General features: G+C 38.6%; 1 protein-coding gene across 7 annotated transcripts in view; it reads left to right on the top strand.

Annotated features, from left to right (window-relative positions):
• Positions 1 to 22,916, top strand: part of BNC2 (basonuclin zinc finger protein 2) — a 417,670-nt gene that overhangs the window by 256,738 nt on the left and 138,016 nt on the right. For all 7 annotated transcript variants that reach the window (XM_007111985.4, XM_007111986.4, XM_007111987.4 and 4 more), the window contains one exon: positions 15,208 to 15,310. In XM_007111985.4, the coding sequence (XP_007112047.1) occupies positions 15,208 to 15,310 (103 nt within the window). The remainder of the gene's footprint in view (positions 1 to 15,207; positions 15,311 to 22,916) is intronic.

Below are 22,916 nucleotides of genomic sequence, written 5' to 3'. Positions count from 1 at the left end.
GATTCTCTAATAGTCCAACAATTTCATTGCTTTCCAGAGCAGGAAAGCAGACTGGGAGGATTTCATCAGCCTGTGGCAGGGAATTCAAATTGACCTCCTCAACCTTTACTTTTTCCCTTTACTGAAAGACAAACCGAGAGACCCATTCATTTGGAGAAGGTGTTGGAAGGGTGTGTGTGTTTTGTCATGAAGGGCTGCATCTGTAGGCTTTCATTCAAAGCCGTTGCTGTGCCTTGCAGCAAGGGAATCAGAATATTGAATTTCTGCTTCTTTCCTTTTGACCCTTAGAAAGTTGTAAATAACGATAGCACATGAGTTATGATTTAACCCTTCAAATTACTCGAAGATGGTTGACGTTAAACTTATGTCCCTGATCACTTGGCTTTCAAAACTCCACGAGGATGGAGCAGATATTGTGCTTGTTTATAGTTCACAACTTCTTTCACAGTCTTTGGAGTAACAGACTTAGCAAATGAAAGCATGAACACTTTGTCTATGATGGACCATATACATTTTAAAGGTGTTGCTCTTTAATGTTCAGTTGTGTTTATATAGTGTGAATGGATTTTGCAGAGGCTCACGTTTTACACGTAGCTGTCCTTGAGGTGTACTTCTGTTACTTTGTTCATGTTAAAGCCACAGCGTTTTTGATACTTTTCATCATAACACTTGGATCAAGGAAGAAAAGGGGCAGCTGCAAAAACTGACTTTAAGGAAAGAATATCTGTATATATCTCTATCTCTCTCTCTCTCTCTCTCTCTCTCTCTCTCTCTCTCTCTCTCTCTTTCTCTCTCTCTCTCTCTCTCATCTATCTTGGTGTTTGGCTTTTTTTTAAAAATGAGAAATGTGTCATTTCATTGCCAGTGGAAGCAGTAGTGTTGCCCGAGGATATATACATTGCCTGTGACAGAGCCAGTGCCTGGCTCTTGAACTATGATGAATCTGGTTTTCTTGTTTTGGTTTCAGGCACACTATCACATAAGCAGCCTTTGGGAGCAGAGAGGTGGGGATGTCACAGAAGAAAGCATTCTTTTTTGTAATGACAGGGATACCTAAGGTTAGACTGTTAGTAGCATTGCCTAGAAGAAGAGCTAGGCATGTGTGTCCTTAGTATAAGGTACTTTTTTCTAGCATGTGTATCTAAAATGTAGCTTCCCTTAGCAGTGAGTGGATCTGCCATAACCAAGCCTATTGAGAATGTTTATCTCTTGTCACTCTCTTTTCTGAATTTGGGTGACCAGGAAATGGCTTCTGTACAGCAACTTGCCTGTTTTGGTAGCACATGCTGTATGTTGTATGTTGTACCTGAATTTTATGATTTTCAATAGATATCTCTAGAATTTTTATTTTTTTATTTTTATTTTTTTTGCGGTACGCGGGCCTCTCACTGCTGTTGCCTCTCCCGTTGCGGAGCACAGGCTCCGGACGCGCAGGCTCAGCGGCCATGGCTCACGGGCCCAGCCGCTCCGCGGCATGTGGCATCTTCCCGGACCGGGGCACGAACCCGTGTCCCCTGCATCGGCGGCGGACTCCCAACCACCGCGCCACCAGACTCCCAACCACCGCGCCACCAGGGAAGCCCATCTCTGGAATTTGTAGATGCTCCTCAGTCACAGATAAACATTTTAGCAACATCATTTTTTTTTTTTTTTTTGAAATTCACAAAGCATTTCAAAAGTTATGCCCACTTGGAAGCTTTTTCTTCTTTGATTTCCACCCCCGCTACCCGTATGCCAATACTTAGAAATACGAGTTTAATGTAAATTATACTTTGATAGCCTGTTAACATTCTATCAGATTTCAATTTCTTTTAAAGTTGTTACGGAACCAAAAATTTGACAGAGAAATGTAAAGTGTCTAGCAAGTGATGTGAATAGTAACAGATTTTACCTAATTTCTGTCAACTGTCTGTGCTACTATTATTATTAATATTACAGTGTATGGTTCTTGTTCTCTGCAGGTATGTACATAGGGTCTTTGTGGTCAAGGGGGACATCTGCTTATACTGAGAGATAACTTATTGGTTTGGGATCCTTAATTAGTTAATGAAGAGGTTCTATGAGATCTCAAAATACAGATTTAAATCCCCAAAACTAGAGAGGACAGAACAGGAAGACCAGGCATAGAATGAAAGAATATCATCTTTATGTGAGAGATAAATTATGATATTCAGAGTCACATCCAGCTTTGTACAAAAAGGAGTGGATTTATTCTGTACAAGATTACGGGGAAAATGACATAAAAGTACATACTGATAAAGATTGTGCCTTCTGGTGTGTAAAGGAGATATCTAAATATGTGTCTGTTTGTGTCTATATACAGAGTTAAAGGACAGTTTTCCATGAAATAATGCATTCCTTTAGAATTGCTGTAGATTTTCATAATTTTTAAAACATTCCTATTGTAACCTACATCAAAAGGGCAGCCAGGGTTTTTTGTGTCTGACTATACATATGCATTATAAAAAAAGTGAGTCTACTGTAATTACCAGTTTGCAGAGCGAATTCCTGCAGGGTTTGTACTCTCCCCATTAGTAAAAGAGATAAGTTGAAATGTATTAAAATTTCACTGTACAACTGGGAGTTTTTGTTCACAGTAAATGTGTTAATGTTTCTTCATTGCTTGACTGTTTGTGTTTAAATTTAGGCAGCATGCCCAACAGGGACAAAATTATAGGATAAAGCTATGTATAAAAGAAAATCCTTCAGAGAGCACCAATAAGGCTCTTTTTAAAAATAAGCAGTTACGTGTAATAGTACATGGCCATAGCCACAGAGAAAAGTTTTATCTGTCTGTTTCAGAATTATTGGAATTTTTCTTTCCCTTGTGTGAAAGTTAAGAGGACCGGGCTTATGTCAATAGCTAATATACTTTGATGTAAAAACATTTATTATTTTATTCAGTGTTACTCTTGTAAAAAGCAAAAGAAAAGATTCCTTCTTGTTATCCTTATGATGAAGAGAGGCTAATAGCATTTTGAGAGAGAGGTGATAGATCACATTTTCTTCCCTAGTAAAGGAATTCTTTCTTGTTAAGAATTCTAATTACAGCCTTTTATGTTTCTGGAACATTTTCCTCTGCTTTTCTTCGTTGCCATGAACTTATTTAGTAAATACAATTATTCACATAGATGGGCTTACATTAAAAAAGTCTGCAGGCACTATCACCTAGTGTGAATATGTAATGAAATTCACAAACACAGGATAAAGGCTAGTATTTCTCTGCAGTCTAGAGTGGAAAGAAGTTGCAGTTATCTGTAAACACTGGCTGTATAAGCTTTAGCCAACCTGTGGACCAACCCTCTTCTCTCTGTCTGTCTCTCTCTTAAATGCTGAAAATGTGTTGTAGTTCTTGCTGTTTACCTTTTGTAGTTTCTTTGGCCTGCTTTTCCATACGTGAGGATGAAAGAGTTTACTAATATCCACGTGCTGTCCCAAATGTCTCTGCAGGCCTCACGCAGCAGACCCACAAATATAAACCGTGTACAGAAACAAAAATAAAATCTTTATTTTTAAATATTGCTATCCTAGAAGTATTGTTTGTAATTTATTGATACTTAGTGGTAGTATCTGTATGTATGTGGAGACATATCAAAGAGAGAGAGAGGAGAGAATGTATATGCCTGCATGTCATTTCTTTGGATCCACACATTCAGGTACCCAGAGGAAAATGTGAAAAGCCCCTTGAACTTTCCCTGTTGTATATTAGCTTTCTGTCATAAAGTATATTTTTTCCCTTTAGAATAGGTTGGTTCACCAAAAAGAGAGGCATTTAATTCTTCCTCCTCTACACTGTTCTTTACAAAGTAAATTTTTAACTGATAGACCTTGAAGTCTTTTAGAGCTATTACTGTCTTTTGGCTAATTCATAGAAAGACACCATATGAAAATTGGATTTTTGATCTGATGGAGTGATTCTTGAGTTCTTATGAAACATTTATAGTCTATCAAGTAAATCCTTCTTAGTTCACGGATTATTGACCCAATGGATCATATTAGCTGCTTCGAAGCTGTTATAGCCCATTATGTTGATTCAGTAGACACACGTGTGAACCCAGTCCTCATGCCCAAGATGACATTAACATTGTTCTGGAAGACTCCCTTTTTTTCCACAAGCTTTCTATTTATTTCTTAATTTTCAAGAGTTAGCTCAGAGTTCCCGACAACCATTGCATTAGTCTCCCCATTTGCTCAGTGATGTCAAAGCATTTGTTAGCAGCTGGATGATCTGTTTCTTGCTGTCTTTCTCTATATGTCTCTCTTTGTCCTTTAATCCTTAAAAAGAGAATAATATTTTTTGCAACACTCTAGGACACTTGTTACCTTCAGATGCTTATATTGAGTCCATAGAAATTTGTGGGATTTCTATGAGCATCTGAATGTAACGGATTCAGTTTGAGAAACCCACGTTTTAGAAGAAATGATAACATTGTGTTTTTAAAAAATGTTTTCACCTGAGAGGTTCCACTTGAAAAATTCCAGCAACTCTAGCCAGTGGTAAGATCAAGATGTGCCTTTAGTGATTTATATGATGCTCTAATGAAGCCAGTCCAGGTCTCAGCACAGACCCCTGGGGAGTCTATGACCTAACATAAATAACGTATAAGAGGGCACTGTAGACTGTTCATCATATCATTATTATTATTTGTAATAGGTATGACTCCTGAGGTGATATATGTTCTTGGGCAAAGAAACATATTCTTTCTTAATCAAGCATAGTTACGATGCACAGACACGTGAACGATGGACAGTATTAAAATGTTTGTTGAGATATTCTATTAAGGGACAATCCCAAGACAAGGTAGAAGCAAGATGGTATACAATTAATCCGTGTTTTTTGGCAAATCCTTGCCTCACTTTTTTCAGATTTTGGCCTTTTTTAATGTAGCGATTGATAGACTCCATAGAAAGCTGTTGAGAGTCACTTTCTCTGTCTAAAAATGTGCCACTTTGTTCATAGAAAATCCTAGTGTAAATGGTTAACTGCTTACTTAGCAGTTTACCTCATCTTTTTAAGTTGCTTAAAGCCTTCCCCCACGCCTCTCCCTTTGTGTGTAGTTTCTTCCACATCTCCTATTCAGTCTCAAACTGCTCTTGGAACTGGAAGAATATCTGAGGAAATCTCACTGTGGAGGAGAGTAGCAAGGGGGGATTATTCAGCTCCTTGCCTCTCCCGCCTAGGCCGGGTGGAGCGAGCCCTGGATTACCAGCTGTGGCCATTTAAGGACATCTCACAGCCTCATTTTTCAGCTGTTTGAAAAATCTCTAATTTGGGGGATTTTGATGATTAAATACAGGAATGTATTTGAAGTATTATGCAAGCTTCATGGCACCGTCCGACGTGGGATGTTGTGAAGTCTCACAAAGGCTACTTCATTCAACTGGCCTGGGCAATCAGAGCTGTCATTTGAAATGATACGTTCGAAAATGAAACAACCTGTCTCCCTTGTTGCTTCACTGGGATAAATTCTTTTCACAAACCTAGAGTAAATTCAGTTAAAAGGTCACCCACCTTATGCTCTTGCTTGGTAAATGGATTGATTACTGTGCTTTGGCATTTGAAATAATGTGGCTGGCTCCTTTTAACGAGAAGGATTGAGAGGCACTCCTTCCTTAAAGGGGTAGGGGTCCTTCCCGTGCCATCTGGGAAGGGGAGGTGGCCTCGGTTTAGAGCGATGCCTTACATTTGGCACAGCTTCGGACAAGTCTTGGGTTACTCCTGCACCTCTCTGCTTGGTCACCAAAGTAGGGGACAGTCGTGCAAACCGTTCTTCCCAGGATGGAAGCTGCTTCCGTGAAATAACCAGAACTTAGGCTTCATCTTGTCTTACTTCTTGCCTAATGAGGAGTATTTCTTCGTAAAGTGCTGAAAGGTTTATAAATCTCCTTGCATCTCATTCCAAATCCCTTCCTTATTAATGCCTTCCCTATCATATTATGTAAGTAATTGTTATCATGAATGCCACAGGGAAATGTAGTCACATTACCACCTTTCAAATTGCCTTAGTGAAAATGAATAAAATGTATATCAATGGAATACAGAATTGCTGATTCAACATTAAGGTGAAACGAGATGAGTATTGCTTATCATTCATATGATATCAAGAGGTGCTTTGGCTCCTTATACAAAGTTATGTATTCTGGTAAATGTAGACTGAGCTTAGTGAAAATGTGGTTCTTTTTTACAGTGAGCTAATCCCTTATTTTCAATTAGACAATAGGTGTGTGTTCATGGGAAGAGTGTTTCTTTTCTCATTATGTTATCACAGCTGCCTAAGTAGTCCGTAAAATTTGTAAGTACAGGCAGTAAGTGGAATATCTTAATTGTTAACTGTTAGGTAAGAAAATAAAATGTTTCTGCCCAAATTGAAATGCCTTTTCATTTCCTGTTTCTCTAATATTACTAATTGCCTAACAAAATAGCTTTTATTACCATAGGCCTAATTTAATTGGGGGGAAAAAAACATAACACATGCACTCCAAAGCCTGCATAGGCTTTGATGCCATCGAAGCAAGGGTATTTTCTTCATATAATTGGCTATATCCCGCTGTTGATTTTTACTCTGAACTCCTAAATTATTTAAGTGGGGTCTTCCTCGTGTAGACTGATAGTCGGTTGTGGTCGTAGGCTAATGACTACAGATGCTCATTGGATCCGTGTCTGTGAAAATTTATGTGCCTCTGTGTATGTCCCTTTCTCCCTGTTTGTATTTATATATTCACACATAGTCACAGAAACATTCACATTCATATATGAACATCTACTCAGAAGTATATGGTTTCTCTCTTTGCCCCCTCCCCTTAAACCATATTTGTTTCTTGACTTTTGTGGAGGTAATTTTTTCATCACAGTGAATTGAGGAATACTTTTACTAGTGTACATGACAGAATTCACCATTGTCAATTTTAAACAATTCTCTTTGAGTTTTTCTAGTATCTCGATGAACATTATAACTGAGAGGCCTCCTCACCCCAAATTTGTTGAAGGATGTAAGGATGTCCTGGATTTTCCTGATAGAAAAATGGCAGTGGATTTAAAAGTCATTGTCATTTTCAAATGGACCTACTAGGTTTTAATATTTTCAAAGTAGAAGGAATTTTCAGATTTAAGCAGCAGTGAAATTCTTTAGTTGCTTTGCCTTCTGTTTAATCACTCATTTAGCACTTGTGTACTGAAGACCTACTAGGTTAAAGAAGGATATTATGCTACATTGTGCCCCCGGGGGAATAATATCTTATGAATTAAATGTTTTAACACCACTAAAAGAAATTAGGTGAATGTAGTAGGTTTACCCTCCTCACTTTTAAGCAGCTTTATTGAGATAGAGTTCATGTATCATACACTCTACCCATTTAAAGTGTACAATTCAATGGATTTTAATATATTCACAGTTATACACAACCATCATCACAGTCATTTCCGGAACATTTTCATCACCTCAAAAAGAAACCACTACTCCCTATCTTTACAGATTTCTGTGTTCTGCACGTTTCATATGAATAGACTTACATAATTTAGGATCTCTTGTGTCTGGCTTCTTTTACTCAGTGTAATGTTTTCAAGGTTCATCCATATTGTAGTAATATCAAGTGTTCATTCCTTTTTATTAGCCAGATAATATTCCACTATGTAAATATACCATACTTTGTTTATCCATTTGCCAGGTGATGGGGTGTGGTAGAGAATTACACCTTTTAAGAGAAAATTAAAATGAGGTTTTAAGTCTTCTGATTTTTAGCAGTAACTGATGTTTAAAGGCTACCTTTTCACAGTGAATCTCTTTCAGGTATTTTGTATGTGCTCATTGTGAAGATAATATTTCCTTGGTCAGTAATGTTGTTCTTACGATATCTTGTTGGAGTCTGGCCATTTTGAATTGCCCAGCTTTCTGTCTTGACCTTGTTGTCCACTGTTTATATCAGTGGCATCTGGACCTCGTAGTGAGTCTGGACTGACCATGTCTTTTCAAGTCTTCTGACTCAGCCGCAAGATCTCATTGATGAAAAGACATCAAGAAATTTCAGAGCACATAAGTACAACAAAATGATCACTTTTATCAGGTTGCTGTTTCTTCATATGACATTAAAAAACAATTAGAGACATTTTAAGGAACCTTTTATAGAAAGGTTAATACATTTTTCGATTTCTAATTTATCTTACCACAAACTAAGATATATACTTTTGCTGGCCCATTGTGTGAATTTTTAAGGGGTTTGGTTAAGCAGACAGTAATTTCATTGCTTCTCATTTGCTGCTGTTACTATTACGAGTAGTGGCATTTACATTGCAGTTTAATACTCTGTGAGCCCTTTACTTTTACTCTACACTCTATAATCACTGATAATCACTTCTTGTGAATTCTGTGAACATTGTCCAAACTCAGATCTGTACATTTCCTTGCGTAAATACAGAAAACATACCCACCTTACTGCAACTATAGGTTTATATTAATAGTGTCAGAGTTAGATAAGACTTTTTAGGTTGTTATAAAACTTCTTTGTAGGATATTTAAAACCAGGGGTCTCAGTGTTCTATGTCTATCCAACTCACATCTTTTTGTCTTGTTTTGATACGTGATTGTAAAACCCAGCAGCACAACAGGTGGACATGGATATTCCTTTCCTTTCGGACTGTATGTGTTTTGTAGTCGCGTAAAAGCAAATTTCTCTTGTAGCTGTCTCGTAAGCTCAGAAGTTATCCACCATGCCAAAAAAATTTTTTTCTTTGCTCAAGTTGCATCATGACTTAGGCAAATTTAAGACACTGTTCTTCTACAAAGGCAATATCGTATAGATTTTCAAAGTCTTAGCTAAAACTCAGAGTACTTCTTTTGGAAGTTGTTGCTTTTGCATTAGTTTTATGGATCAGCCATGTGAAAATGGAAGAGGAAAAACTGTCCTGAAAATTATACAGGGAGCTGTTTCCTTACTAAATAAATCACCATTCCTATCATGTGAGTTCTCGAGAATCTCTGTGGCAATGCTTGAAGTACGGTCTTAGGTACTTTATACACAAGATGTATAAATGTGTGTGTCAGTCCATCTTTTTTTGGTCACATATAAGATTACTCTCTTCATCCATAATGCTTAGTAGCTGTTACTTTGTAATTACTGCAGTGTATTCTGAGACAATCCTAGAAGAATTAGTTTCCAGATTCATTATGGATAATTTTCCAGATTTTTTTTAAAGACAGAAGTCTTTGAAGGACAGTTTTCCTACCTAATAAAAAAAGGTTTATTTGACCTTTGGCACCATACATACCTTTCCTTCTGGGACCCGTATGTACAGAGATGAATAACATATGCAGAGATGAATTAATAATAGTTAATTATAACATGGACTACTTTGGATCTTCATGGAAGTTTGGCTGAGTGTACCTATTTATCACACCTACATGTGATTTCCAAAGTAGAAAATTCATTTTATTAAGAAATTTGTTCTTGTTAAAAAATAAGAAAGGCAAACCTTGTCACTGATAACCATTATAACAGATTAATTTGTACAACTCGATTGTACCACCTAAGTTTCTGGAAGAAACTGGTGGGACAGATGGATGCTGAATTAATGATTGGCTTTTTCAGTAATTCAGTTTTAGTGTAGGTTATGTTCTTAACTCTTAAACATTTTTAAATGATTCAAGTAGAATTTCATAATCCAAGCTGTAAATCTTGGTGTCCTCCCCAGAAATGAATAAGGAGAAAGCGGATTTAAGAAGGATTTTTAGTTATATATGGGCTATTTGGCCAGGTTAATGAACACTTGAGGGGATCTCCTGGCAAATAGTTTTCTTTGTGTGGAAAGACAAAACCCAGAACTGAAATTAGTCTTATTTTTGGGGGTTTTGGGAAGGGAGGTTCTCTTTCTATGACTGTTCCTTCAGAACATGTCTTATGTTTCTATATGCCCCATGGCCTTATTTTGCCTTTTGTTGTTTTGTATTAATAGGTAACTTCTGTAAGTGTTCCCAAAGAAGGAACAGCTAACAGGAGATGTATTAATTAGCCTTGTGTATAGTTCTTTTGTGATATACGCTAAATATTAGCTGAAGCCACAATCTGTGCTTTTCTGAGAAATATCATTTGGTGAGAAGATTGATGTTCAGTTCACATTAACTTGCAGAGTTCAAGCCAGCTACGAGTATAATGAAGCTTAAAGACTTCAGTTTTAGTGATAACAGAATCTGTTATTTGAATAGGGCTTTGGTACTCATCCAGAATATTAGCAAATGCACTCTTACTTAATATTCAAATATAAGTGTTACTGACTGAACCTTGATTAAATATTTTTATACTAAATTGGTTTACTTTATGAATTCTAGATATACTTTTGAACATGAATATTCATAATTTACTGGTTTTAACTGTACCTCTTCTTTTTCTATAGGTAATGGAAATAAACTGATTAGTAATTGGGAAATCCACCCTATCATTTAAGAGATGTGTAACACCTAAATAAACATTTTTGAACCCCAGTATTAAAACAGAAGTAATAATCCCTGTCGTGCCCAATTTAGAGGATTATAGTATGAAGAATATGGCATCATATATGTCAAAGTATTCATTTATTCATTAAGACCAAATATGTGTTAAGCATTTTACAAGGTGTTGGAAAAAATACATTGGGAAGAATCATAAGGGGAAAAAAATTCAAATGTAATATGTGGAAAGTTTCTTGAGGTCATAAATGTTTTCCATCTTTTGACCTTTTCCTATCACTAGACACAGTGCCACATGCTTTATATTCATTATTTCATTTGAGTCTTTTGACACTGTTGTGATGTTATTGTTACCATCATTTTACAGGTGAGAAAGAGGCTCGGAAGGCTCATGCATTCTTTAAGTGCCTTTTAAGCACCTATTATTTGCCATTATATTTACACTGTAAGCCCAACAATATGTCACTCTGCCTTCAAGGAGCTTAAATTCTACAGAGGAAGACAGACTTTAATCAAATAGTCACACAGATATAGGTGTGTGTATATATATATATATATATATATATATATATAATGAATAAGTATAGATAAATATAATGTTTACAGCTGTGATAAGTGCTGTGACAGAAAGATTCCCTTGGGGGCAGCTGCCCTGGGGAATGGAAGTAGTATTTGAGTATTTGAGTTGAAAGCTTGAAAGATGAGCAGGAGTTAACAGTACACAGTGCGGGGGTAGATAGTGGGCTCTGCCCCATGGCTGCCTGTGAGTGGATGGAGAGCTCACACAGATCTGGAATCTGCTTCCTGTGACTTCAGGGCAAGGTCCTGAATTAGCTCCATCTCAGTTTCCTCCTTTGTGAAATAAAGGGAATAATAGTACTGACCTTGTGGTATTTTCTGAGGGAAGCTAATGTTTGTAAAATGTTAAGCACAGTATCTGGAAAATGGCAAATATCCAGTAAATCTACCTATTATTGATAATAGGTAATAGTTTACTGTTGTAGATAAATTTTTAAATCCTACCTTTGGTAGAAGAAAAGACAAAGGCATAAAGAGGGAGAAATGGTGCGTCCCAAACCTGTTCAAGGGCTTCCTTCTGTTCTTAGGGTCTCTCCTCTGAACCCACTGCCCATGAGCTCTGACTGTCAAATCCTTGAGCCCAGGGACTCTGCCATCCATTTCTGCCACTTAACACAGTACTTGGCTCCACAGTGATGGGCTTTGCATAGTGATGATATTCGAAGCTGTAGGAGGGGATGAAATTGCCAAATTAAAGAACGAAGAGCCCGGCCGTGGGAAACACCTGTATTTATTTACAGTGGAGAGAGAGTAAGAAGCTGCTGCCAATAAACTAGGATAGTTGGTCTCTACAGCCCAGGAATGAAGGAGAGTTAGTGCCTTAAGTTGCCTCGGGGTCTAGGAGAACAAGGAGGCTAGAAAAGGGAACGAGATGTGATGAGAACATTCCTCTTGGAGACAGCAGTTTCAGGACTGTGTGGGGCAGAATCCAGATTGCACAATTAAAATGTAGGTGGAAGCAGTGGGTGGTGGGTGCATGGATTTTTCTTTCAAGAAATCGATGACAAAGCTAAGCAGAGGAATCATTACTTGAAATAAGTTGCAGGCTTAAGAAAATTTGTTCTTGTTCTTGGGGTGTTGGAAAAGCTTATCCTACTGAAATGGAGGAAAGAGTTTCAGGCACTCACTGAAGTGGGGTCCTGGAGGTGTGGAGGGGTTGCTAGCCTGAGTTGGCCAGACCTGCATAAGGGTCCTGCATCTATAGGTGGGAATATCCTGATCAAATTGTCTGCTGTTTTCCTGGTGTCCCCTTTCTGTCACCTCGTTATCGCCGCTGAATTTTCTGTAGTCATGAATGCCCGGCAGTGGGTGGGAAGCACTCATATACTAGCTACGTGAAGAAATGGATGTGCTCACCAAAATGAAAGCTTCACCATCTCTGCTCTTCCCAGCTCTCTCCTTGTAAAGTGTGTACGTTTTTGAGGCTTAACTGGCTTTGATAGTTCTATGATAATTTATTTTTTTGAAGTGTGGGTGAGTTGGCAAGTGATCACATTGGTTCTGTTTTGTTGTGAATAAATAGTATGTCAAACTTTTATGCCGTTTCAGAAATGTTACTTAGAATAAAACTTCCTTTGAAGCCACAATTGTCTCATACTCAAAATATTTATTTAGACCATATTGTTTAAATATATATAATTCCCTTAAGGAACAATTGTAGTCTATATAAATCTGAATTGAAAACAAGTAGACCTTCTGGAAGTCATAGAAATACAAAATGGATATTCCAGTGCTCAAGTGTTTATATACAAAAGGAGCTGAGGTGTTCCAATGTTTGTATGTTTAGGTACAAAAAGGGTAAAATTATGAAAAAAGGAAAAGGATGATGATCTGAGAAGTATAATTCCCAAATGTGCCAGATGTATAAAGTTATTTAGGAAGAGAAAAATATTTGAATCATAAACTAGTTCTCAGTAAATGAATGAATAGTTCAATCAGTAAATAAATAAATACACATAAAATAAAGCAAATCTACAGTCTCTTAATTTGTTTTGTCCTGAATATAGCAATAATTAAAATCGACGAAAGTATGTTTTAAACACAATGTAAAGTGAGGCTATTTTTGTTAAATAACTGTCAAATCAGAATGATCAAATTAATGATTTAAAATATGTATGTTTTTTGTGCTGGAGTTAACATGTAGTCCTTGAGAGATAGTCATTGTTAGTTTTGATCATTCCTTAGTTTGGTAAAGTAGAGGCGACTTTTTTTTCCTTAGTGTGTATGAAAGATTCTGTGATCGTACTTCAGATTATATAAATATTTCAATGTCAACGTGGTTGCTGCATCTGAATTTATAATTGGATAGTTTGTAAGGTGCCTTGTTTTTAGTAGAAACACTGCCTTCTAAATTGTTGTTGTTTTGTTTTGTATTACCATAGTACAATCAAATTGTGAGTTCATTAATAACACTCCATTTAAAGAAGCTCTTTCTAACCTGGAATGTTCTGACGTATTGCTCAGTCAGGTAAACTATTGAAGTTGACACAAGAAATTTGGGGAGAAACGTTTCCCCTTCTAACTTTCAACTACATATATTATTCTTGCGTAGTCAGCATTTCCTTTGCTGCCCCTATTTCTTAGTACTCTTTCCTTTAATCACTAATACATACAGCAAAGTTTTACAACCTCCTAATATGTAATTGGACTATGGACATTGGAAGAAAGGCCCTGAAATATCAGGCAGATGACACACCTGAGTGATTTTCTTGCAGTAATAGAGGAGCAAACTAGGGTTGGAGGTGAAGCAAGAGAGGAGTCTAGGCAAGGACTCTATTGGAAACTGAATAGGGACCTATAGATTTGATGTTCATTAACAAAAGAGAAGTATTTTAAAGTCGCCTGATCTAAAGCACGGGGAGCAGTCAAAGCCCATTCAGTCTTGCTCTCTGTAAATGGAGTTTGTCCCAACCATGTTAACAATGTCTAAAATACTGTCTGTTACAAATGAGACAGTTTATATAAAAATCCAGCTGGTTCCAGGAATATGGGCGTCTGGAGCTGTGTAAGTGAGAGTAGCTTTCAGGCCCAGCACTGCAGTTTCAGGTAGCCCTGTACCTCTCCCCCACCCCAGCCCCCAAATCAGTAATTATTGATTGCATCTACAGCTGTAGAGAGGTCTTTTCCTGGCAGTTCAGGTAGTTACAGTAGATGGTTAATCTGTGAATGATCAGACTAAATCCCTTCTGTCTTCAGAACTGCCATGCAAGTTAGAGCTAAATGTATGAGATACATTTATTAACTGTTGTCTAGGAGCAATTGGTCGGCTTTAGCACCGTTCTTAAGCATAGGTTCTTAATCTATCAAAAGTTACACTTCATTAATGCTAATTTTCTATGGATTCACTGTATAATGTAAACCGGGGAGATGAGTTTTTAAAGTGCTTGTAAAGAAATGAAAGGTTTTTGAGTGTGTCTTTCAGTTTTCTAAGATATAGGTGAGTTGTTCCAAGTATCAAATGTTCACATAAATGTCTTTTCCTGTTCTACATCTGATCTAAAAACAAATGTAAACTTAATCTCTTATATCACCATTAAAAAAAAAATGGGGGTTGTTTTGCATTTTTCAAAATAGGAGTGAAAATGGACTTGATATATCAAGGCGGGAACAAACAAGGAATTGGGAAGTGACAAATGATGCCAGAAATATGCCAGGTCTTATTGGGCCAACAGGAATGTCTCTCAAAATGTGTCTGAAAGATTAATAAAGCATTTAAATGAAACACTGCAGAAGAAAAGTAATATTCTAATAATATTACTTGTATATCATGTTTTACTTGGAACAACATTTCGTTTGAACATTATTGTATGAGAGTGTATATTTTTTGCACTGTTGCCAGGTGGATGAACTTAAATATGCCTATTTGGTAGCAGCAATATTTTTTTCTCTTTCGGGTCCCTGGTGTTTCAGATCCAGCGTCTTGTAGAGTATGTAATCCTTTACTCTTATACTACTCGGTCTATGCTTCTAATTTAAAGCTCACCTATGAATGGCATGAAACATTCTATTAGTGAATCAGTGTTGTTTTCTAATATGTTTTGGTAAGAGATTTTGATGGTTTCAAAATTTATTTTTAAAACTCTCCAGGCCCCTAAAGCTGTTAAAAATGGGAAGTGGGTGTTATTATTAAAATGGTGAAGAAATATGGTACCTTTGAACAGATGCTGATCTTTTTTCCTCCTCTCCTTTGCAGGCCATCCGCTGCACACTAGTGAACTGCACGTGTGAATGTTTCCAGCCGGGGAAGATTAACCTGAGGACTTGCGATCAGTGTAAACATGGCTGGGTGGCACATGGTGAGGAAAATCTGGACTTTTCTTCCAGTTCTTGTTATGTTCGTGTGAGCGTGCCTTAATTTTTTTTTTTTAGAGCCGTCACTGGCCTGGAGAAGAGAGGGGTCAGCTGTGCTCCAAGTTTTAGTTCCCGTGCAGCCTGCAGCTCCCAAAGTGCATATTCTCAGCTCCAAGAAGTAGGGCCAGGCGGGCAGCTCTCAGCAGCAGGGCGAGATGTTTATAGGACAGTTGGGTTCTGAGTGAACATAGCAGCAGCCAGCAAGCACCAGGCCCGATGGAAACTCAAACATACCACAGTTGGCCTTTCAGGGCCTGGACCTCAGAGGGAAGCTGGCAAGTCCTCTTTGCTTGAGGAGAACTCCTCCATGACTGCTCAGCCTTGTCATCTGCGTTCGGGGCACAGTTTATCCTCCCAGATGTTAAATTTTGTACGGTCTAAGGTGGGTGAGAGAGTGAACGGGAACATTATTTGGCTGGTATCTGAAAAAAACTAATCCGTAAATACCGCCTTTCAGCGTGCCCAGGGATTGGAGGAGGCTGACCCTGGTGGAGGGTGAGCTCTGCATAGGTGTGTGTTCGGGGCGAGGGTGACCGGGGGCCGAGACGGGAAGGGTGGAGGCTCTTTGCCAGATGCACAGAGCTGTCCCATCCGTGGGCCTTGACCGAGCATTTAACGTGTTCTTCTGTCTGGTTTATGTTTTTTACGTTGAGGCAAAAGGAGACTTGCAAATAAGCAGAGACTTTACATTAGTTTTCTTCACTTCCTAGACTGTATAATTTTAAAAGATAGGTAATGTTTATAGAAGAAATCCTGGCTTGAGATTTTTTTGACAGCCTGGGGGAGTGGCTCTTAAGTGAACATATTCTTCATTCCCAAGCAGTGCCAAATATCCAGTGGGTTGTATTTTTATAAATGTCATGTTATTCTAGCAAGATCTGAGGGAAGGACACCGGGCCATGCCTTGAGTTGCATTTAATTTATCATGTATCTTGCTTGTTGGGGCAAGTATGTTGGTGTTATGGGGCCATTTCAGCCCTGTTTCTGTGAGGGAGAGAGAAGAGGTATATCGAGTAGTATGGGGGGAGCCACAGTCCTCCAGTGCCTCCAGGGATGGAACTTGTTCCTGCTTTATTAACAAGGCCAAAATCTGTAACAACTCTCAGTCCAGGTTTGAACAACACTTGAGCTGCTGTTGCTTTTGTGGTCTATGCAGGTGACTACGTTCGATGATTTCTTCTCCCTTCCTACATTAGTTTGCTAGGGCTACCATAACAAAATGCCACCGACTGGGCGGCTTAAACGTCAGAAATGTATTTTCTCATGGTTCTGAAGGGCCAGAAGTCCCATATCAGGGTGGTTTCATTCTGAGGTCTCTCTTACTGGCTTGTAGATGGCTGCCCTCTCGCTGTGTCCTCACATGATCTTTGCTCTGTGAGGCACACCCCTGGTGTCTCTGTGCACCCAGATTCCTCTTCTTATAAGGACACCAGTCAGATTGGATGAGGGGCCACCCTAAGGGCCTCATTTTAATTTAATCACCTCTTGAAAGGCCCTCTCTCCAAATACAGTCACATTCTGAAGGACTGGGGAATGAAGGCTTCAACAGATGAATTTTGGGGGGAACACAATTCAGTTTATAACACTTCCCAAGTATCCTTCTTTCTCTCAGTAAGTATTGGCTCTGCCAGATAATAGCTTATGTCCCAAGCCCATCAAGGATCCTGGAGGCAGTGCGGGGTCAAATTCTGGCTCTACAACTTTGATGACATGTCGCTCAGCACCTCTGCATCTGAGCTTTCTTATCTGTAATAGAGGGTTAATGACATCTACCTTGTAAGATTATTGTGAGCATTGACGATAAACTATATGAAGTCTTTAAAATAAATTATACATGTTAAAAGCAACAAACTGGACAACACATGAGCAATAAGGGGGGTGGGGAGGATCCAATCATTAAACAAAGGACTTTTCATTCATTCCCTCTCATTTTTTCCAAAGCCATCTTGTGTTACCATCATCTGTCTACTGTGGTAGCCTTGTGAGTATAAAAGTTTACTTTGTCACCAGTTTATTTTATCTGTCTAACTTCCACGTGCATATTACATTAGTAGTGTAATGGGGGGAAAAAGCAATATTTCTTCCTTCTTGAACAACATAAATTATCCCCGGCCAGTGGTTGTTTCTAAGATTTTCTGAGGGATGTGGTTTTTTTCCCCAAAGTTGAATAAGGTATTTCTGTTACATCAGACTCGGCTTTTCCTACCGTGTCATTAGAAATTCTGTGTTTCTGGTATATTAATTGTGAAGTTTCTCAGATCTAACTTTTTCTCACCACTACTATCACCTTGACCACTTTTCCCTCACAAGAGCGACATATCTGTATACAACTCAAAATATGTACACACCAATACCCAGATCTCACTCTTCCCCATTCAGTAGGACAAATATGACAGTGAGGGTCTGGCTCCTAGCTTTTGAGTTAGCAGTGGGATGAGAGCACCCACTCGTTTTGCCTTTAGCATTTCAACTAATTGCTTCACTCTCTCCCCCTGCACAGAAAACCCTGAAATCATGTCCCCAGTTATTTCTGCTCAGAGGTGAGATACAGCAGTCTTCCTGGCTGCCTTACCCAGTACAGTATCCTATGTGTGGGACAAGGAGAAAGTGACTTGTTTTTTCTACTGTGTGATTTTTCTGTGAAAGTAGATGGAACAGCAAGCAGTAAGACTACCAAAATACATCTCCTGGAATCATTTCATCATAGCACTGAACACACTTTACGTGTAATTGTACCATAAAAAATTAGTATTTGCTGTTAAAAATAACTAAATGCCAAAATCAGGGGTTCTCTACAAAAAGATGAATTTTTAGAAATTTGTTGGCCTCTTTTGAATTAATGTCTTACTATATCTTCTTTGTTATCAGCATCTTCAGTTTCTTCATAAGATGTAGGATTTCATGGGTTATTATGTATTTATTCATACACACAAGTCTCACACAGTCACTTCATAGCCTTATAGATTGCTTCTTAAATCTGCTTGAATTGTTGACATTAGTTGCTTTAGAAAAATCTTAAGATGTTTTAAAAAGTGAAAAGGAGTAATTAATTCGTCATACTGTAACACCTGAATTTTGCAATTACTCACTGGGCCGTGGTGCTGTTCACAAATTACTTCCTTGAAATCTTAGCACCATTGAGATAAAGGAGGGGGGAACCCAAAAATGACTCCTTGATTACCAGTAGGTATTTCCCACTGAATTAATAAAGGATTTCCTGCTCTTTTTCCCCATTAAGGAATTTCAGCTCTTGCACTTTGAAAGCAGGGCTTTATTGAATTTAACATTATTTAAAACAAGCTCTTTGGGGATATAGGATGTCCATACCAACAGTGTATAATAACCTTGAGTTTCTAATTTTGTCATATTTCACAGTCTTCAGTTAAAGGACTCCAGCATACTGCCACTTAATTCACTTAACAACTGTGTTTTTTTCCTTCCTCTGTTTGCATTGTCTTTTCTATACTTTTCCTTCATTTGCCTAAAATTATCGGAGTGAGTCTTGAAAACATTTAAAAAAAAACCACATTTCCTGCAAGTTTAATTTTTCTTGGTTCAACATTCCCAAAATAAGGTATCAGTGTAAGAGCAGTAATGGGCTTCTTTACTGGTGACATAAATGTTTGTGTCAGTAGAAATTCAGTAGGTGGCATTTTGACCCTTTCCCACCATACTAGGGTAGTAATTCTCCTGTTCACTGAATTGAAGCTTCAGCCAAAGATTTTACATAGCCTTACAAATTAGCAAATCTTACTAGTATACTGAGTTGTGGGCAAGGAGGGGTGGGAGGCAGGGTACTTTGTAGCTACTCATCATTCTCCTCTGAGGAACCTGCTTCCAGTGAGAAGTATAACTAATCAGACTCTCTTGCCTTTGTGGTAAACTGGAGGTGGGGTGTAAAGGGCGAGGGCTACTGTACTAAACCATCTTTATTATTTGTTGTTTGCAAATTAGTTTTAATGTCTATAGTCTAGATGATGACTTTATTTCTAAACCAATAAGATGAATAAAGTAGTACAAGTGTTAAAAAGTAAACTATATTCTAAATGATTTTCAGAAACATTTAATGATAATCCAGGACAACTGGAAAATTACTGTTTTTAAAAAAAACATGATGGGATATATTTGATTTGATAAAAGAGGTGGGCAGATTTTAGAAAGGTAATTTATTTAGAATTTTTTTCCTTGGCTAGCTCAGTAATTTTTACTTCTAACGAAGCCCACTTGTTAAAACTCCTTTTTAAAAAAAAAAAAAAGCCATTGTTTCTTGGGATGTCCAGTAAGCATTTGTCAAGGACAGAGGCTTGATGAATAAAAAATATATTACATAGGTTAATGAACCCCACGGTAGCTTTCTTGGTGCAAATTATTTTCTTTATAGAATACTTTGACTTTAAATACTTTAATTATTTACTCAGCAAGCCAGCTGTTTTCCTGCCAGTGTTCAAACTACTCAGATTTTTTAAATGTAAAATGAGCAGGCTTGGCTTGTCATCTGGATCATCAGTGAAGAGATATTTATTAAACATACATCGTTTGTAAAGTATTGTACCAGGTATGCTTTGGTTCTTCAGTTCTGTGCCACAGGAAATGGTGAGCAGTATAAAGTTAATTTAGTGTCATCTACCAACCAGCTTTATGGTTTAATGTACTGTAAGACTTAATATTCATATAATCCATTAATTTCAAGCCTTTCTTTTTTGTAATTCACTGGAAGTAATTTTTCTCTTTTTTCTCGGCATCGTTGAATTTGAATTCCCAGCTCTTTACTTTGCTTGATATGTCCTATCAGAGCAGGGGTATTTATAGAGACACTCACCCGAATAGAAAATATAAGACATTCCATTAAATTTGAATTTCAGGTAAACAGTGAATAATTTTCTAGTATAAACATGTACCTTGCAAATTTAGCTGAGTAGTCCTGTGTTTTTATGTGCTAAATCTGGCAAGCTTATACCTAAAAGAAAACCCTAGTTAGGCTTAATTTGCATAATTAAGTCCTAAATCAGGGCCTTCGGTTCTGAGCATTCTATAATCAAAAACCTTTTGATTATGTCCATCCTACATTTAGAATCACGAGATCGCAGTATTCTGTTTACAGATTCCTGAGATTTGTTGGCTGCTCGGTACTTTGTAAGGATTTAAGCAGGGTGGATCAAAACCAGTCATTTTTCATTTTGTCCCATGAAAGGTCACATGTCTTTATTATTTGTCCCAGGCTGTGCTCTTCTTATGAATTGTCTAAACATCTGTGAAAGTAGTTTATCCCCAACTGGTAGTTCTGTAATATTCTCCCTGACAAGTCCAAGAGCCAGTGTTAACTAAGTATACGCTTTCCTTTTCCATCCTCTTTTCTTTGCTAGTCTTCTCCTCTTCCCAACCCCAATAGAAGTCTTTTATCAAAAGCAATAAAGCATGGCATTTCTCTGACATCATGCTCATTCTGAGTAACACAGCAGCATTTTCTATATGATCATTTGTAAATTTGTCAAGCGTAAGAGAGGAGGGTGGATAAAACGGAGCATCCTCTGACAAAGGAAAATAATGGTCGCAGATATTAACCTGCAAGAAAGCTCTGCCTCCCTCTTACCGACCTGGAGACTGTCCCAACAAGAGTGAATTTTGCTTTGGGAGAGAATTGTTGCAGAGGGGTATTTAGGATTAGATGAAAAAAATGTAAGAAAGGTCCTAGCTGGAAACCTTAGCACAGGGAAATAAATGCAGGCTTGGACGTGGCAGAGTAAGAACCTGATCCTTTGGGAAGAGGTAGGTAGCCATGCTCCTAGGGCTTTGCTTAGAAACATGAGGATAGAAACCCCACAGTCCTCTTCCCCTGGTGCACTGGTTTGGAAAAGGTGGGAGTTAATGGAGTATCTGCTTAAAAGAATGTGTCTTTCTAGAAGACTTAGTTCTTCCCCGTTGTGACACTGAAACCTGGCTTGCCTAGCTGCAGAATTCTCTTTTAGTCAGGGAAACCAACTTCTAGCTGCCTCCTGGCTCTGGGGGGGCCGGGAAGGTCCTGCTCTCTCCATGGACGAAGTCCTTGAACATCTCTCCACTTATTTTTATTTTAGAGAGCAAACACAAGGCCACTTTCCTGCCTGGCACTAGAGCCTTCTTTGCTTGACCTGAGGGCACCGTGCCCTCTTCTGTTTCTCTCCCTTACTCCCTGATCACAGCTGATAAGCTTGAAAGGGAGGACATCCTCACAAATGTGATGGTTTGCTGCTTCATTCATGGCATTAACTATATTCTTATTGTGTCCCTGAGCTGCCTGTTTTGATTTGTTTCTCAGTCTGCCCACCTTTGGGACGGTGCTTTGAACTCCCTAAATTTTTTTTTTTTTTTTTTAATCACCACACAAACAGTGCCTCCCCTTCAAAGTCCTGGGCTCTCTGCCTGTTAGCTCCTCAGATGTTGTTTTCTAGCTCCATCTTGTTCAGATGGAAACATACAGTGGATCTGGTAAATCCTGGCCTCTAAAGTGTACAGTGCCCGTCCCTTGCTAAGGACTTTCTAGGGAGGATCTTGAGATTGAAACCTACAGAGCTGGAGCCCCAGGGTCTGAAGAAGCTTAAGGTACACGAATGGGAGGCGTGAGAGAAAAGGAGGTAAAAGTGCAGCTCTGTGTAGGTTTCACATCCTGCCTCTACCACCTGCCATCAGTAGAACCTTGGCCAGGTTACATAACCTCTGTATTCTCATCTGTGAAATGTGGATAATGATAGTGCCTAGTTTGCAGGGTTCTTTCTGGCATTAAATGAGATAATCTACTTAATAAGTGTTAGTGTTATTTCTAAATTCTTACAGAAGTAAATCTTCAACCTTGAGAACATGACAGACGTTTTATTGTGGTTGAAATGGTTAAAAGTTGGGTGTGTTGGGCTTCCCTGGTGGCGCAGTGGTTGAGAATCCGCCTGCCGATGCAGGGGACACGGGTTCGTGCCCCGGTCCGGGAAGATCCCACATGCCGCGGAGCGGCTGGGCCCGTGAGCCATGGCCGCTGAGCCTGCGCGTCCGGAGCCTGTGCTCCGCAACGGGAGAGGCCACAACAGTGAGAGGCCCGCGTACAGAAAAAAACAAAAAAAAACAAAACAAAACAAAACAAAGATGGGTGTGTTCAGGCCAGTGGTCGAATCCCATCTCAGTCTCTAGTTAGCCAGCCCCAGTTCTTTTATCTGTAAGCTCAAATAATAATAGGAATGTACCTGAATAGCACAGTGAAGTTTTGAGGAGGATTAAATGAAGAAGTGTACTGAATATTAATTATACTCTCTAGAGCCTCATGAATTTCTTCACTGCCTAGAGCTGGAGTGAGGTCACCAGTTCCTTTGGCTGTGAGACCAGCTGTTCCTAGGGTGATCTTGTTTTCCCCAGCAAATCCAGTTTAGCTTCATACCTTCCATCTCCCCTAAAATGTCATGTGAGCCCATATTTGAATTGAAGTCCAAAACGCTTTTTTTCCCCAAAAGTCACATTTTAAGAAGTGCACAGGGCTTCCCTGGTGGCGCAGTGGTTGAGAGTCCGCCTGCCGATGCAGGGAACACGGGT

This window comes from Physeter macrocephalus, chromosome 9 (assembly GCF_002837175.3).
Source record: "Physeter macrocephalus isolate SW-GA chromosome 9, ASM283717v5, whole genome shotgun sequence".
In the NCBI taxonomy this organism is placed as follows: domain Eukaryota; kingdom Metazoa; phylum Chordata; class Mammalia; order Artiodactyla; family Physeteridae; genus Physeter; species Physeter macrocephalus.
This window is presented reverse-complemented; position numbering and strand designations above follow the sequence as displayed.